This window comes from Melanerpes formicivorus, unplaced genomic scaffold (assembly GCF_026170545.1).
Source record: "Melanerpes formicivorus ecotype bairdi unplaced genomic scaffold, bMelFor1.0.p_v2 SCAF_2, whole genome shotgun sequence".
Taxonomy (NCBI): Eukaryota; Metazoa; Chordata; class Aves; order Piciformes; family Picidae; genus Melanerpes; species Melanerpes formicivorus.
In genome coordinates, this window is record NW_027142354.1 from 14,065,416 (window position 1) to 14,083,745 (window position 18,330).

The following is an 18,330-nucleotide window of genomic DNA, read 5'->3' on the forward strand; positions in this document are numbered from 1 at the left end:
AGTGCATTTTGATGATGTGCTGTGTCAGCTTCCACTAATGGTTTAGGGTTGAATCAGGCACAGTTCAAGACCCAAACCAGTGCAGGGCATCACATCTAACTCGTTGGAAGTACACATACCCTAATTATGAAGATGGCTACGAAATAAAGAGATCGGGATTCCTGGCAAAGCAGAGTAACGATCTACTTAATCAGAAATCAGAATGCCATTTTGAATCCCTACAAATTATAAAGGTAGGAATTCAGTCTTACAAGGAATGTGCATCTGAACAAGATGTGTTAACATTTTGAGAGAAAACTACCTTTCTGAACAAAACTCATCACAGTTGCTCTTCTGCTCATAGGGGTTAATCTTCCTGGTCTAGTCCAGTAATGTAAATGGAAACAAAGGCTGTATATATGTGTGCCACTTACCACACAAAATATCCCTACAGTGTTTCAGGGAGCACAGGAAGGAAATGCCCACTGAGCTAGGGACATGCCAATGCCAGTGCTGCCTGTGCCAGTCCATTCCTGTGAAATTCGCGGTGTGTGGCAGAAAGCATTGTGGGGCGGCAGGCTAGTGATGGGGTGGGGAGACTGCTTAAACAGGCAGTGCATGAGAATCAGCCATTTGGGAGATTTAATAGGAGGCTGTATGTCTGCGCTTTTGATGTTAAATTAGTCTTCAATTTTGTTGCAAGGAAGGAGGCATCTCAAAAAGGACACGTCTCTTCCAGTAAACCCTGGGAAAGCAACACCTTTACTTTAACGTCCTTCCCACCAAGAACCCCCTGCAACATTTTGGCTTTCCCTAGCCATAGCTATCAGCAACACAACAGCTGCTCATTTCACAATGACTTGCTGGAGAGAGAATGATTGAAAGAGCCAATCTATGTCACATGGAGAAGCTGTGGCACAACATCGCAGGAGGTAATAGGCGAGGAATGAGGTCAGAACAAACAAGGGTAGGGTGAGAATGGAGAGGAAAGTAGCAGTGAACAAAATTACTGAAGGCGAGATGCTGTGCTACACAATCTGTGTTTCAAAACGGCCACAACTTGAATGCTGCAAACAGCCACAGAAATGCAAACAAGCTCTGTGATACTTTTTCACAGGGTCTCGTGAACATAGCTGATAAAAAAAGCTACCAAAGCCCTAGTAACGAAGCACAATGGTGAGAACACACTTAGGTGAAAGCACAGTCTAATTCATACAGCTTGAAAGCCCCAGCATACGGCAGCATCCCACTAGTGGCAGGCTTTAAATAGCAGCCTTGCTCATGTCATTTTGTAGCTTGAGAAACGCTGCTGCAGCAGCAGCAGTGCTACCGCAGCTGCCTGGCTCCCCTCTGGAGAACGCTGCATCAGCTCACGCCTGGGAGTTCACCTTTAGCAAAAGAGCCGCAGAGACCAGGAGCTTGCCTGCACTGGGGAAACGGTGACGGGGGATTCTGATTCAGCATCATTGATAAAAATCCTTCTTGAGGAAGAGCAGCTTTTGTGTTACTGCACAAGACCAGAGAACCACACAAAATGGTGGCACAGTTTGTGTGAAGGGGCAATACGCTTCACCAGGCCAGTCAAAAAATGAGCTTTTCAGCTCAGCTGAAATGATGAAGTGACCCTGACCTTTGGGCCCACAGCCCTTCTATTTTTACCACACAAGGATCAATTGATTTCATAAAAGTTATTACTTTTCCCTACACACTGTCCTGTTCCTGTCCTTATCTGTCATGGCTGCAGTGAAGCTATTTTCAACATCACAATATTCTTTCCCTATTCAGCAATCAGGCTGCTAAAATGCCAATCCATTTACTTGCCTGAATCTGACTGTGGGAAAACATTACCTTTCCAGCAGGGGAGACTGCGTGGCTTCACTCAACAATAGGCATGAGTTTCTGCACCACGTACTGGGAAATAAGCTACAAATACAAAGATACCATACTGCACATCATGAAAATACTCTCCTCCTGCTGCTGTCCCCACTATTCCTGCCTCGTCTGTGCATGTGCTGCTGGTCAGAGTGGCTGGAGAGGGAAGAAATAACTGCAGGATGCACATGCAGCATCATGGTTCAACATGCTCAGACACATGTAGCAAGTAACATTTCTGCATGCACTGAGGTTATTTCTCTTTGCTTATCTAGTTTAACCTCTGTATACAAACATGTACATACATTTTACACAGATACATTTGCACTGAATACCAAATCACAGGCTACTTACTGAACCTTAATCTGCATTTTTACAGTGTATCTAATGAAAAGGCATCACTGCTTTTGTTTCTTTTAACTGAGCTACATGATGACTTTTTTCATGGTTCTGTCTGCAACTGACGTTATCCCTAGAGTAATGTCAGCACTCTCCTACACTTAGGAATTCCCCTAGTATTCAAAATGTCAGAAAATCATCCAAACCTTGAGCATGAGAAAAAGAACAAACCCCTCTGAAATATCAAATACGTATTGCTGCCTGACCTCTTGCAAGTAATGCGCCAGATGGGTGAGGACAAGGTAAAAACTGGAATTAATGCATGCCTTCTCCCTCCCCCCCCATCCCTGATTATCTTGATTTTCACAGATTTTGGAATGGACATCAATGACTGTGTGTCATACTCTCTGTGGCACAAGACAGCAAGTGGAAAGCATGCCACTGGCATTTCAATTCTTACTGGTGGGGTCTAGATTACTAGTTACTTGTTGAACTTTGGATATATTAAGAAATAAATAATATACTGTACTCATGTCCTAAATTATATTATCATAATATAGAGTTGGGGAATCTCTGTCTCATCCTATGGGTCTGAAACCACCATAAAAGTCCAAGAGCCAAACCCAACAAAAGTACACAGTAAAGCCAAAAAAGGGCCTTGTAAATAACAGGGAGAAAAAAGGCAGCAAACAGTTGACACACAAACCAAACACAAAATGTATGATCAAGTATTCATATTAGTTCAGGATAAAGACATTTATCAAACACATATATTGGGCAAAGTTCAGAATACTGAGCATTCTAAGGGCTTGGCAGATGAAGTTTACATGCAATTGACCCCTGCTTAAGCATGCATTTTTTGTTGAAAAAGACCCTGAAAATTCAGGATGCTCAGAAAATAATTAATTTAGAGCACAGGATTATTTATTTAGTAAATCTGTCTAGTGATTAAATTCTGTTTGTAGGAACAAACTTACCTGGAATACTCGCTGGAGAAATGGGGCCGGATCTTGACTGGTTGCTTCCAACGGGAGAGCCTACGGGGGAAGGTGATGGGCCCCCAGGGATGCCAGAGAGATGTGGAGAAGCATGAGGGGAGAAAGGAGACTGTGCAGGGTTGCTCTGCTCCCCTTGGCTGCTCGTAGAGCCTGAAGCACTAACAGCTGAGCTCAGGGTTGCTTCGGTTCCAGTCGGCAAGTCATCAATGGATCCAGATAAATCCTGAAAAAAAAGGAACATGAGAAGTCATATAAACTAATACTCAGGCTACAGGGCTCAAGAGGTGGCATGGCAACGAGGTCCACTTGTTTACTTATTGCAGCAGGTAACTGAAAGGTTATCTTCAACATTCGTTCATGTAGTTAAAACATGGCAGAAAATGAGGATGGTATATAAAATACTCCACTTAATCTCTAATTCTTTCAAGAAAAAGAAGAAGCCAGGGCAACAAATGAATTGGAACCCAATTCACTCAACACTGAATTTAACCTTTTCCATCTGGATTAAGCTTTCAAAATTAATGCCACAAATTCTGCCTGAGCGTACTAAAACTAATGAAAATGATACACCAGTTTCACTTTCACACAGTATTTCATTTGGGGGTTTGCTACCACTGCAATCACAGCTTATACACTTCCCTTTTTAAACCATCACCAAAAGGAGAGAAGAAGGGTGTCCTTGTAACACTCACATGCAGCTCCTTAACCTTGCAGAAGAGTCCTAAGAGGCCTTGCCCTCACCTCACCAGCAGCACAGGACCTGTTGGCCAGCTAAGGGCAAGAAAAGATGCTTCTCTATTTTGTTCCAATACCAGCATATAACCCAGTTTCTCTTGAGTTTCGTTTGACTACACTGTTAAACCATTTCAGTTTAACCAGTTAAACCATTGCTGCAATTTCCTCCATAGGCCAAAGCACATGCGAATTTTAGCTAAGAACTGCTGGACATATTCCCCAAAGCTGTAACAGAGCAAGAGTTGCATTGTCTTTGGATCTGCAGGAATAATTTATTTATTTTTCAAATCATTGTAAAATCAAATATGAAAGACAATGTCAAGAACTCTGTGACAAAGTATGTGCTCCTTAACTGTCAAGAAAAATGTTAATTCCTAAGCACCACAGAAAAATCTCACACAAACAAAAAAGCACAAAGCTGTGCTGTGACTGTTGGCAAGGCATAAGTCAAGAAGCATGTTACTATTTCTATTAATTGGGTGCTTGGTTGCATGGTTTAGTTGATTAGGTGGGTTGGATGATAGGTTGGATACAATGACCTTGAAGGTCTCTTCCAACCTGGTCTGGTCTGGTCTATTCTTTCTATTCTATTCTATTCTATTCTATTCTATTCTATTCTATTCTATTCTATTCTATTCTATTCTATTCTATTCTATTCTATTCTATTCTATTCTATTCTATTCTATTCTATTCTAATGAGTTAAGGTGCAAACAAGAGGCAGAGAGCTGCCTCATATATAAACCAGGTCAGTAAATGACCTTTGAGACTTCCAATAACTGGGATGACCCAGTGTGTTATCTAGCTGATTCTGACTTCACTGGTCTGGCTCATGCAAGTGGTTTACATTGTAGCAATGGGATCTGTCCTTTGTTCCAGTAGCACAAAAAGAACTACACTTTATCTGAGCAAAATGCTCAGGAAACAAAGCCTTACTGCTGCCTAATTTTCATAACAAAAAATAAAGTTTATTTTAGAAGTTACAGAAATTGGATGAAATGCCAAGCGGTGTATTCAGAGTCCTGCCCAACGCTGACCATCTCCATTACAAGGTGGGTTCACAGTCAGTCTTCCCTAACAGAGTTCCCTAACAGTCAGTTTTCCAAGGCATGGAAAGAGTAGGATTAACAATTTAAACACCATTGGAATTTAAACACATTCATTGGAAGCCACCTTTAAGGCTAAGTGTTATTCTTCCTCATACATAAAGGTAGTAAACAACCCACCCAAATGATAGCTCTCTGCAGGACACCTCACAGACTTTATTTCCAATGAATTTCCATGAGTACTTCAAGTACAGCTTTCACCACAGGTTAATTTTGCTTTTTCTGACAAGCACAAAATTGTATGTGTATTTCATTAGGCATATAAAAAGCAAAAATTAAGTCTGAAACTTCAGTCTTTGTGTGGACTCAGCATTCACTCATGAGCAGACTTCCAAATCCCTACAAATGGAAATGTAATTGTGAAATGGGCAATAAACTATTTTCATTGTTTCTCTTTCGAAACTATTAACTGTAGAAAATATAAACAAGAAGTAACACCATCTGATACTGTATAGAGCCATGCTAGACATTTTTCACAGTAGAATATATTCGACAAACAGGTAAGCAATTACTGCTTTTCCATACATAATATGCTATTCTTCTAAATGGAATCAAATTGCTGCTGTCTTGATGTGTAACAAATGCTGCAGGAAGTGCTGATAAAACAAATGCTGCTGAAAAGCATATAATAAACCCCTGAAAACTGAACATAGCAGAATAGAGCCTATTCTAAAGAAGTACAAATTCTGCATAAAAAACCAGACAGGCACCCAACTGATAGAAGATATAGAAAGCACAGGGGTTTATGTTTAGATTAACAAAGATTTTTAAAGGGTGCGTGGATTAAAGCTTTCATTTGTTTTGGCAAACCATGAAGTACTTGAAAAGCAAACATGCCAAAATAATGAAAAGCTATGAAGCAGCTAGTACTGCCCATGATTAAACTTATCTGTTATTGAGAGACCTAGGCAAAACCTAACCACTTTCCACAGCATCTCCCCAGCTTGCAGAGCATGTGCACAGGGGGGAATTTACGGAGGGGAATGAAGTTCACTTTTTCCATCATATCCCATCTGACTTCTCCCGCCTTCCCAGAGGATGGAGTGACTGATGAGGCCCAGGTGTTTCCTCAAGTGCCTGCCTTCCAGGGATTTCCTCACCAACCTGATGCAATTCCTTTACAAAAGCCAAAAAGAAGGAGGAAAACTTGTATAATGACAGCCTATTTAAAGAGTGAAACCACACCACTCTCCCCCAGTACACGCAGAGGGAGCAGGTGGGTGGTGCATAATGTAGTGCTCTGTGGAAGCTCCCTATGAACACTCAGAGTAAGCACTGGGATTTCCACCTGGGGCTGGGAAGCTTTACAATCAACTTAGCTGCTGAAGATGCTACGGTAGCATTCATTCATCAGACCCATCAAGAAAACTGGTAATGTGGTTGCTCTCAAGGCAGCATGAAAGGCGGTTGCTTGGGCTGTGTGACACAACCTTCACCTCGTGTTGGGGGGGGGGCTATAATGAGAAATACCAGCTGTTCTGCACAGAGTAGTTTGCAGATCATTACTTTGTATTTTTTGTTAACATACATTTCATGGCCTTACCTAGTCTTCAAAAGTAGAAAGGCCAAGCAGGAGAGCAACTGGGAAGCTTCCAGCATACAAAGGCTTTAGAAACACCTCTGTTATCTACAAAATCTAATTGGCAAATTAAAGAGAATGAGAAAAAAGACTTTATGTGAAGCACCCGGACAGAAAGAGCAGAAGTTGACTTACTGTTCTCCTATTATCAGTATTTTAATGCTTGCTTTTACTTCAGTTTAACAGAGCAGTAATGAAGTCATGTGCAATTTCCACATTGCAAACATTTATTTAGATATAAAATACTGTACACATATACATTATATACGTAAATTACATGGATATACTCGCATTTACTTAGCATATCCACATGTAAAGCTATTAAAAAGCCTACTAATAAGAGAAATTCACAGTGGTTTAAGCCTACAGCCTAGTTAACAAAGAAGCTCTGTAACTAATACTCCTCTAGAGGACAATTTAGTCAGCAGGGCACCAACTCTATTCTTCTTTTATAAGTACTATCAGATCTATGATGCCTGTAAAGAACAGAGAGACCTTACTTACTGCATCTCATTCAAACCAAGGCACCTTCAAGCTACAGTGCTTCCATTTATCTTGTTGGAAAGTTGGCAGGTTAGGTAATTGCTGGGATTCTTTTAAGGGGCTGAAGTCCCCATACCCTAAGGCATGCCTTAAATTTTGCCTCTTTTCAGAGGCTTTTTCTGGAAAGCAGTTGTTTCTTCCAGTAAAATGTAGGAAGTCTAGAATTATCAGAAACCTGTTGTTTTTTGTAATCTTATTATTCTCATCTATAGTATTAGTATGAATGGATTTCCAAATGTGGCACTTAATCTACAAAAAAATGAAGGACAAAATATTTTTTCCCTCTGGCACAAATCCATATTAGGCTTCTATATTCTCTATGTCAGCTTTACAGCCTGTATTATTCAGGATATCCCAGACAGCTTTCAAAGTTCATTTCTAGATAATACCTTGATTAGAAAGTGGAATGTCCCTCTGCAGGATTTATCTCTTTCAGCAAAGTGTTTTATCTCTGACTATCTTCACTTCTAGCCTCACCTTCCACCCATGCACAACCTTTATTCTTGTTCCTTTGACAAGTACAAGAGCTAAAATGAACAGGATCGCATTGTGCTTGAGATTATAATGTTATGCCTTCCTGGTGGTATGATCTTATCAGACTGACAGGAGAGACAATCTTGAAACAACACACCAATTTACTATTGCAACATGGTCAGCAAGGGGTAGAAGGAAGCAAACTGCTTATACAGAGCCAGGAAATACAAAGTTACTCACAAGGAGAGCACACACAACCTCCCCCCAAAACCCCCAACATACAATAACATTAATTTACTCAAAACATACATTTAGATCCAACAAATGGCAAAAATGAGGCTACAGTAGCTTTATAATAACACCACAATTTTACAAAAAGAGTGTGACAAGATTATAAAATTCACCACTGAGCAAAATGTACAAACTGCAAACATTTCAGGCCTTTGCCAGTCTTAGCTCAAGAGTACGTCAGCAGACATAAACCAAGATGTTCCTAAAGAGACCCCTTGCTAAATATTTCCAGTTGAAAAATTATAAGCACCTTTCCTGAAATCAGTAAAAAAGGGGATGTGTGGAGGATACCCTTAAGTGACCCTGTGTTCACTGACAGGTACCTGTAGGTTTGGGGCCCTCTTGCAGGGATTGTGCTGATCATATACAACCCAGGATTTAGTTAAACTTCCCAACTATTGCCTACCAGTTCCTTTACGCTCAGGGAGTAGAAGAAAAGCAGAGGTATTCTGTAGATATTGAAGACAAACAAAACCTCCTTGTCTCCAAGAAGCTGAAAACCCCAGACTCTGCCCTACCATCCATTTTGCTAGCACCAATCCCAATGCTACACCTAGGGAACTGCAGCAACTGACTGGCTGCAGGATCAAAACCCTGCTACTAACTCCACTGAGGCCTTCCTCCAGTATTTTTCATTAGGATGGCAGATGGTGCTGCTCAAAAGACAGGATCCTGCATGAAATACGCATCTTTGGATTGCTTGATGTAAGCACAGTCTGTTGATAAAACACAGCCCATGACCACACAACCTAATACCCCCTAGACGGCACACACAGAAGAGGCAAGCCAGCAACACAGAGGAATGGAAGCTTGCAAGTGCAAGAACCAGCAGGAGGATGACACCCCCGTAAAGCCTGAGGTGTCCCTGCAGAACAGTGAAGCAGTGAAGACTGAAGAGAAGTATATGTTATGTCATACGAGACAGTGGAGCTGGGTAAAGCAGCACAATCTGCTCCCCTTACAGCAACTGTGACACTAAGAAAACACAAGTAGCACTAGCAGGTGACTCCCCACTGAAGGGCACGGAAGCACCCACTTGCTGGCCTGAGCACTCTCTAGAGAGGTTTGCTGCTTACAAGGAGCTCGCATCAGGAAAGTCACCCAGAGATTATGAAAACTTGAACATCGCACTGACTATTGTTTGCTACCTCCGTTTCATGTGGGCACCAGCTAAGAACAGGCTGAGGGCTATCTATGATTCTGTGAACTTCTTAACATGAATCAGCTCTTTAGAAGTAAAATTATATATACACAAACACATTTTACATGTAAGTATGTAAATATATATTCAAGCAGACAAACACTCTGCTATTGTTTTGGAGCCATGGGGGATTATGAGCAATATGCTCTGTAATTGAAATTAACTTTGAACAAATGATTTGGCTGACAAACACACATAGGAACACAAAGGGAAAAGCCACAATAGCTCTGTTTAAATTTCAAGATATTTCTAAGACCTCTTTTCATCACAAAGCAGCTTATAATAGCATGTTTCAAGAAGTCTTCCAAAGGTCCTGCTGGTCATATTGTTGAGGCAGTGAGTGAGCTAAGAGCCTCCCATAGCCTGCACACAAGAAAACCATAAGGGCCCAGCAACTATAGGGGTGATGAGGAAAATCCTTTCATTGTCAAAGGCTGCTACCCCATACATGGGTGTCTTGCTTCACTGGCATATAGTTACGACCCACAACTAAGCACATCAAACACACTTAATGCACATCCCTCAAAAAACCTCTTTAACAGGAGACAGCAAGGCTGCTGTTACATTTTTTGACAAATTGCCTTTTACACTTTTACTGAAATGAATTTGGAGACAGAAACCAAAGTTCACTCTTTGAATCTTGTTAAATCGAGATTTAGAGAAAGAAAAGTAGACAAGATCACTTTCATTTCAAACACCTCCTTGAGGTAAAAGCTTGATTTTTATTGACAGGCACAGCTCTGCCTCAGAGCATGCTGTTGTAAGGAAAGAATTTGTGTCATATTAAAGACTTACGTGCAAGCCAAATCCAAACTTTGACAATAGTTGGGTAGTGTACTAGTAGAGGTCAGTAGTCATGGTACTTGTCAGTCTTACTCTGTTCCACTTACTAGATGTTTTAGTGTTTGTAACCAAATTTTTTTAACTTTAAATTCTATGTTAAACTACTCATCGACTACTCTAGATGAAGGAAATTCTGAGTATATGACAGAAACACTAGATGCTTTAATTAAATTTAGTGACAAAACACCACTTGCTAGAGAATGCATTCCCTTCATTCTACAGACCTCACCTGCTTCCCAAAATAACTCAGTTACTGTGCTGTGCTTCCTCTGATGCCCTTTCAACCTGTTGGATCCTGGAATTACACCTGTCATCAAGAAACTACAAAAAAACAACTTGGAAAAAGCAATTCATGTCACAGCTTACTACTTAATTGCTAAGCAAATGACTGTTTTAGACAGTTCTTACTACTAATTTGGATAGGAAATTCTTTAAAATCCCTGATTAAAAGTGCAGAGAAAACACTGTTTCCAAGAAAAGTGTTAGTTGTAATAAATAAATAAATACCTGTTGAGAATGGGGAAAGAGCAGAGGAAGGTTTCCTTTTTGGTTTTTTAAAACCTTTTTTTATCCTTTAAACCTTTTTTGCCTTTAAAAAACAGGTTCACTAAAGCTGGTATGAGTGTTGCTGCTGACTTTAACTGACTTGGGTTTTCCTCCAAACACTCATCGAATTGGAAAGTTTCACCTGCCACATGCAAGGGATCTTAAGTGGACTCACTGCAAAGTCAGAACTAAACAAATAGTCCTATCTGTTTTTTTCCCCATTCTTTTCCTTTTTTAGGTAATTCCTGGTCCTGCAATATGAACACCAAAGCATACATGATGAGCTGGTGCAATCACTGGCTCAGATCTCAGATTAAGGACCTGAGCTGACTGTGCAGAAGAGACTGTGGTTGAAGGCTTGCACTTTCACTGACAGTGAACACCACTGTGACAACAGAGTCCACCAGGGTCAAGAGGTGTAACTGGCCTTCCTGGCTGCCTAGGCAGGACTGCCACCCTGATGAGAAATATGATTTTGTTCTGCTGAGTATGGTGTATCTCACTGTAGCATTCAATTCCAAGTTCATTTAAGAAAGAATATTTTCTTAGTAAAGCAAAGGATGTGGGCTTATAAGACAATCTTAACTAAAAATAAAAATTGTTGACCTGTTGATATAGGTGTCCAAGAACAGAACATGATATGCCCATATCTGCCTAACACAGGATGAGAAGTTGCTAAGATGAATATAGTCACACTTCTGTGCCTGCACTAATGCATGGTGGATGATTTGTTTGTCCAGACAAGAGCTTTACAGCAAAAACAACTAATGGCAATGAGAAATTCAAAATGGACTTCGTAGCTTTGAGACACTAGATTGAAGACCAGACCACTTGCACACCTTCCTGACTGTGCTGAGTGCCACTCATTACAGGATTTGCAGCTCCTCAGGAAGAGAGTTCCTAAGGTCTCCAGCTGCATCAAGACATCTCCTAATGGCATAAAAAAACAGTTGCTAGTTTACAAACATCGATTTCTGCGTATGAAATAATAAATACTAATGACCCATGTGCTATCAAAGCAAACTGATAACATCTAGCAAGGACTGTAAACAGGTAAGACACAGTTTGTCTGACAACACCACCTTTTTATAAGGAAAATAAACAGTAAATCTCCAGAACAGAAAAACAGTAACAGAGCATCTCTCAAGATACAAACTTCATTGTTTATCTCTGCAGCAGAATGCTTAGCACGTAGAATTTCTGGAAATAAAATTTAAAAGCAAGAAGCCACAAACCCTTAGGAGTCATTTGTTTCTTCAGTATTGTAGCAAAGAAAAATTCTCAGCCAACTCTTGTAGTTACAGCATCAACTATTTATCATCAATAAATCATCAACATTTACAACAACCAAATCAATGAAAACCACAATAAATTGCCCCTATGAAGAAGAGAAGTTGCATTTGCGTAACAGAACCTAATAAAGCTTAGTTGTACACACATTATGTCCCATCCACAGTTTTCTCAATGCCACACTTAACCATCCCCAAACATAAATCCCTTCAGTTAAATATGTTTTTAGCATATAAGGAACAATGAAGTGAGACATCCTAACTTTCTTCCTTTACAACCTTTTGGATTACAACCATATTCTAGAACATGTAGCCTACAGCTACCTCCCAGGGAGAAGACAGACTAAACTGGCAGGATAAAACAGAAAGGAAACTAACTGCAGGAAAACAAACAGTGATCCAAAACCTTTCATGCTCTCTGGAGGCAGCTATTTTGGGGATTGCTATCCTCTTCCCTCTCTGAAGCAAGGTTTGAATTTGGCCACTGGGTGACTCCACTGCTCACCATCCCATCCTGCTTTCCTTGCTCTTCTGGCCATGTTGAATCCAGCATCACAAAACCACAAGGAAACCCCACAGGCCTGCTATTCCTCTTCCCCTTGTTCTACTCTCACAGCTGATGTAGAATGAAATCAGATCAAGTAAGCAAGCTGAGGAGCCTCAAATCACAAAGACAAGTACGGATCTGGACAAAAGCATACAAGAAAGAAGGCGGCGGCGTTACCAAAAGAACGTATGGATCAGTAGAAGTGAGAGACACCCAAAAATTTAGCAGGAGCAGCAGTGATACAAACCAGAAACTATTGCTTATTGACTTTATTCCAATTACTCTGGCTACCATACTTTTGGAAACTTGCAGCACATCCAGTCAGAGATCATGTATCTTGGGACTGCTTTTTCAAAACCTAGATATTTTGCAGTTGTGTCTCAACCAAAAAAGAGCAAACATCACTTCAGAAAACCACAACATGAGGAGGGGTAAAATTCACCCCACGTCTATCCTGCAGGTCATCCACATGTTCCTGCAGAGCCGAGATTCTCAAGAGGTCTGTATGCGGGGTAGCTCATGTAGCAGAAGCTCTTTAAACACAACCACATAACCTCACGTGGTTTTACTGTTTACTACTACAGACATACCTATTCTGCAATTAACGTCTTTCCACATGTGCTTCTCAGACTGTCCCACATTGCATTCAGAAGGTGTTAGCTGGGATGTTATGAAGCTTGGACCCACAATACTATCTGATTCGGGGTCTGGAGGACTGCAGTTGAGAGAACAGAAGAAGTGTTGGCCCAATAATCAATTGCCCACTGAACATGGAAAGCAGGTCTTTTCATTCCACAGTAAATTAGACAAGCTGATAATTAGCAAGCTGAGTGGAGCACAATAAATGTCTTAAATAACTGATGAACCTATACACCTGTATGGCTAAGGTTTAAAACCTTTTGTTCTACAGCACTTGTCTTTTTTTTTAAATTTCCCTTTTTTGGGCATATTAATACCCTTCTTAGAGTTATGGTTTGATAAAAAGTACGTCCCAGCAGGTTACTGTGGGAATAAGGATCTACAAAACAGTTTTTCATTAGCTTAGGGCTTGTGCATGTATCATACTGTGCCTCTTTCTTCTCTCTCCCACAACACCCTGCAACCAAATACTACAATTCAATGAGATGGTAAATAAGCCACAGACATCTTCAAACTTCACAGACTTCAAAAACACAGGTGCTCCAATAACTTCCTATCTCTTCCTCTTGAATCTGAAGCTGAAAGATAATGTATAGACCAGAAAGCGATATGTTAGAAAGGCTTCCTTTTTACAGGAACTGAGTAAGGTGACTTGCCTCAGAGAACAATATTAATTAAGTCATATTCAATAAAATTGGAACAAACTGGATATGCAGTGTTATGTTGGGGTATCAGGCAGAAATTAGTGTAGTAACATTTACTGCAGTAAACGTAGCTTAATTCGCTACTCCAGACTCATTCTCTCAGCACCATACAAGAATCTCTAATCCTCTTCCCTCTTTGTTTCCCTTTCCCTCTGAATCCAATGCAACGCTGGCAGCACGTAGTCCGACAACCAGTAAAGAAAGCATCAGCAAACAGGGCTGTGATTGCTCTGATGCTCCACTCTTCCCACAACACACACAAACTGCTCACTCCTTTCTGAGGTTTATGGACCACAGCAACAAAACCAAACAATTACCCGTAAGAGTTGTTCATTCCACCCCTCCTACCTCTTCATTTTCCAGTAACCTGTGAACGGGTTGAACAACGCTATCCAAGACATTAGTAAAGCAGAAAATAAACTTTCAGATAGTATCTCACACATGCCAGCTGGAAGCAGAGTTGCTCGTCACCCCAAGTTCTGGAATTCACATCTATTCACAGTAATTCACTGCTGGTTGGCACACTATTGTGCAAAATAATTGAGTGGCAAGGGAAGGCGGTATTTTGAGATGATATGGCTTTAACAGACTTGGGTAGAACTCACTTTTCAGAAACCTCTATATAAATTTCAAAAGGCTTTTGAAATCCTAGAAAAGTGTCTCAACCTCAGATTTCTTTTGAAATAATGTCTTGATTTCCCTAGTAGGAAGGATAACTTCTGGTGCTTCAATTAAGCTTGAAGAAAAAGTTCTGAAAGGCCAATACCTTCCTCTATCTACTGCTAAGCATACTGCCCCAGCTGTGGCACCAACTTTGCTTTTGGGGAGGGGAACAAGGCTAAGATAACAACATTGTCGTCCTGACTGTTGAGTGAATTAAGCTCATCTTTATCCAAGAAGTTCATGATTTTAGGTGCACTCCTGAAATCCAGCAAATGAGAAGAAACACAGAAGAGTCACTACAGATGTGTTAAACACATAGACTAGGCAATCTACAGAAAAAGCCATGTATCAATTATTACTGTTCTTTAACTAATATATCATACAAAGGATAGATTTTCATAGTGAATTGTTAGCTTTTGTGAATTTTTGAGTGCCTGAGCATGCTTCACAGTTGCAGCCCTTTCTTATTGTAAGACAAGACAGGGTGTCCCGAGATCCTTTAGACAAAGCTTTCAGTAGGTTTTTCATCCACAATTTTCCTCAGTTTGAAGGGAAGAAGGGTTGATAGCTGAAAGAATTCCAAGAAATCACAGGATGTACAACAATTGTGATCTGCAAAAATGTGGCTGTTGCTCTATGGACCACAAAAGGCAAGACATTTGGCAGTGCCTTACTGAATAGGGCACTCCCATTTGCCCTCTTGTATGATGGTGCTTTACCCTTCATCCAAGGTGCCAACTATCCTTCCCCAGCAACTGCCATGCTATGTACCTGCAGTGGCTCTCTCCAGCAAACACCACTGCAATAAACCTCCCCTATCTCCCTCACAACTTCTAAGATCTGCCTGATGGAATTATCAAACCAAATCTCATTTCATCCTCTGAGTTATTCATTAGACAGACCACCAAAAAAGAGGGGGAAAAAAAGCAAATCAGTAAGTGGAGATCTTCAAAGTCACAAAACACTTCTGAAGGGTGCTTGTCAGAACAAACAAATGTACCCAAGGAATGAGCAGCCTTATGAATTAAAGTGAAGAAATAAAGGGAAAACATAGGAAAATTTCAACAACCATGCCAATCTGTTGCGAGCTGTACCAGTGCCAGTGAGCGGCCTTGGGGCGCCGTAGGATTCCTCAGTGCACTGCCAAGCTCCAGCAATATTGTTATGGTTAGAGAGGAATTTCTCACAAGAGCTAACAAAGGCAGAAGGTCATAAATAAACACAGCAGGATCGCCTTGTCAGTTCTCATTATTAGCACTGCAGGCACTTGCTTTTCTATGGGCTGCTCGCAGGTTCATTTAAGTGTAAGAGCTCCTCCCCAGAATTTCACATGCTCATAAATAAAGACAACATTTCTTAAGGAAGAAAGGCACACCTAAGTTGTTTTTTAATATTTTTTCAGGCACACAGGGGCACATGAGCAAGAGCTACTTATTCTGTTTGCAGCAATCCTGTCCATACATATCCACGTGTGCTTCTTGCACTGGTCAAAACCTCATGTGCAGCTAACCCAGAGCAGCAACATTGTTCTACACAGGCCTTTGTAAGACTGCATCCATTATGAACGAGGAGAGCTTTCCTACTGTAATAATGGTCACCAGAATTACATCTGGGCAGGAAATGAGGTTGAGCTCCTAAACTGATCCTGACGTGCATTATACAACTAGGAAAGCACAGCTGTGTGATCATTATTGCAATTATAAAATGACATTTAGTGTTAACTTTCTTTTGTTAGTGAATTCTGAAACAGAGGGGGCAGTACCAGTACTCAAGGAGTACAAATGTGCAAAGAAGAAAGGGAAAAGTTCTTAAGATCTCAAATACTGGTCCTTCCTCTCAGAAGTTAACAAACAGCCAAGTGAAAACACCTCACCTCTCACCTACAAATACCCACTTATCTCTATATATTCATACCTATGAGAGTGAAACATGAGTTCTGTGTAAAACTAGATGCAGTTTAAATAAATTAACACTCTCACATAGTGCATACTGATTTGAAATTGCATATGTAGTGCTCTTCAGAATATCAGGCAGAATATAGAGATCAGCAATGCTATGTTTGGAATAATTTTATTTTCTATTTATTACACCGAATATAAAATGTAGGATGTAAAGGCTCACAACCTTGGAAACATCATTGTTAAAAGTAAGTAAAATAACAGGGGTTACGTCATACAGGGGATACCAGAGGATGCCCCACAGGAGAAGAATGCTGCTGGGTCACCATCCCTTTCAACATGAGAGGTGATAGAGTACATAATTACTCAGCCAATAAAAAACCAAAACCAAATCCCAAACACTGCTTCTTTCTGTGAACTGCACTGAACACTAATGTACTGGTTTGTTAAGCAGTTGTGCCTATTTTTCTAGTGGGCTAAAATTTTACTAACATTATCATTACTATAATCTGTGCTATCTTGACTTTCTCATCTTTTAAAGCAACTTGCATGACTGACAAGCAAAAGCTCTGGTGCTTTGTATGTTTCCTGTGAGAAGCTTGGGAAAATAATTTCCTTCCAATTTGCTTTTTATCCCATCATCTGCTAACAAAGGAAGTTGGTTTGTTAGTCCTGATGTGCTACAGAGGCAAGGCCATGTTCAAAGAACTGTTTCTCTCAGCTGCACAGCCCTTCGTTACACACCATTCATCATTTATCAACATCAGGACTTGTTGGAACAGTCATTGTGAACAAAAAAGAAATCTCCCTGTTTAACTTGTTCAGTCTGCCAGTCCCACTCCCTTCTGCCTCCATGCTCAGGCAGGTTTTGTACTTTGGACAGCAGGCTACTGGCCATGCTGTGTGTGCTTCTTAACACAGCCGACCACAACAGGAGGAGAGCAGCCTCTCCCTTCCACCAACTGGTACAGAGCCTTTTTCCAAATTGCTAACCCTGTTATCTATCTTCTACCAGACACAAAACCAAAGGTGGTAGGGAAGCCACTTTCTGCACCAGCAACAGTGTCCTTGGCTCCAACCTGCCTGAAAGAGTTTCTGGAAGTGGAAGAAGATGGTCTGAAAGATAGTTGGTTCCAGCTGGTTAGTTCTTCTGTCTCCCTGACAGCAATGTGCTGTCAGAGCACAAGGCAGGCTGTAATCCCACCTGCAAGCACAGGAGCAGAGATGCTTCCTTATTTCCATCCTGTTAACATTATGCTTTAAATGCATCTAGATTTTGCTCCCCCTATCCATTGTCAAAGGATATGGAAAAACTGCTTACCTGATGTTCAAATATGTTTATATAGGTAAAAAGTGATAGAACAAGAGGGAACAGCCTCAAGCTACCACTGGGTAGGTTTAGACATTAGGAAAAAAAATTTCACAGAAAGAGTGGTCAGGCATTGGAATGTGCTGCCCAGGGAGGCGGTTGAATCACCAACCCTGGATGTGTTTAAAGGTTGTTTGGATGTGGTGCTTGGTAATAGGGTTTAGGGGTGAACTTTTCAGAGTAGGGTTACGGGTTGGACTTGGCGATCCCAAGGGTTTTTTCCAACCTGGATGTTTCCGTGATTCTGTGAAAATATGTTTGCTATCATGCCTCTTGCCAGTTTGTTTCAAAATTAATAGTGATTGAGATCCCATAAAAATTACTGCTATTTTTTACCAAGATTCCCAAGAACTAAAAAGAAGGGACTTCTTCATAGTATTTCAACATCACCATCCACAAACACTGAAATGTTGATGATTGTATCCTCTCCCTGTGCTGAGTTTCCCCAATGTCTTGTTTTAGGCTACCAGCTCCTACACCACTGCCATCTCGACAGGCATCTCCTTTGCCAGCCATGCTAACACTGCACACCTGCATTTCCAGCTGCGGGTCAGAGACCCACAGCACTGCCAGCAGTGGGGAGCTCAGCATAGCAGGGCCCAAGAGCCTCATCAACTAATGAGCAGGTTATCTGCTGCCTGCTGCAAGCATGCTCAGGGCTGCACAGCCTCAAAAGACACTGTCCTTGCCATGGGCAGCACACAAACCCACTGGACA

At 40.9% G+C, this 18,330-nt stretch overlaps 1 protein-coding gene across 6 annotated transcripts in view; it reads right to left on the reverse strand.

Moving 5' to 3' along the window:
• ARID1B (AT-rich interaction domain 1B) overlaps nucleotides 1–18,330 on the reverse strand; it is a 336,705-nt gene that overhangs the window by 94,071 nt on the left and 224,304 nt on the right. For all 6 annotated transcript variants that reach the window (XM_068151411.1, XM_068151394.1, XM_068151385.1 and 3 more), the window contains one exon: nucleotides 3,168–3,411. In XM_068151411.1, the coding sequence (XP_068007512.1) occupies nucleotides 3,168–3,411 (244 nt within the window). The remainder of the gene's footprint in view (nucleotides 1–3,167; nucleotides 3,412–18,330) is intronic.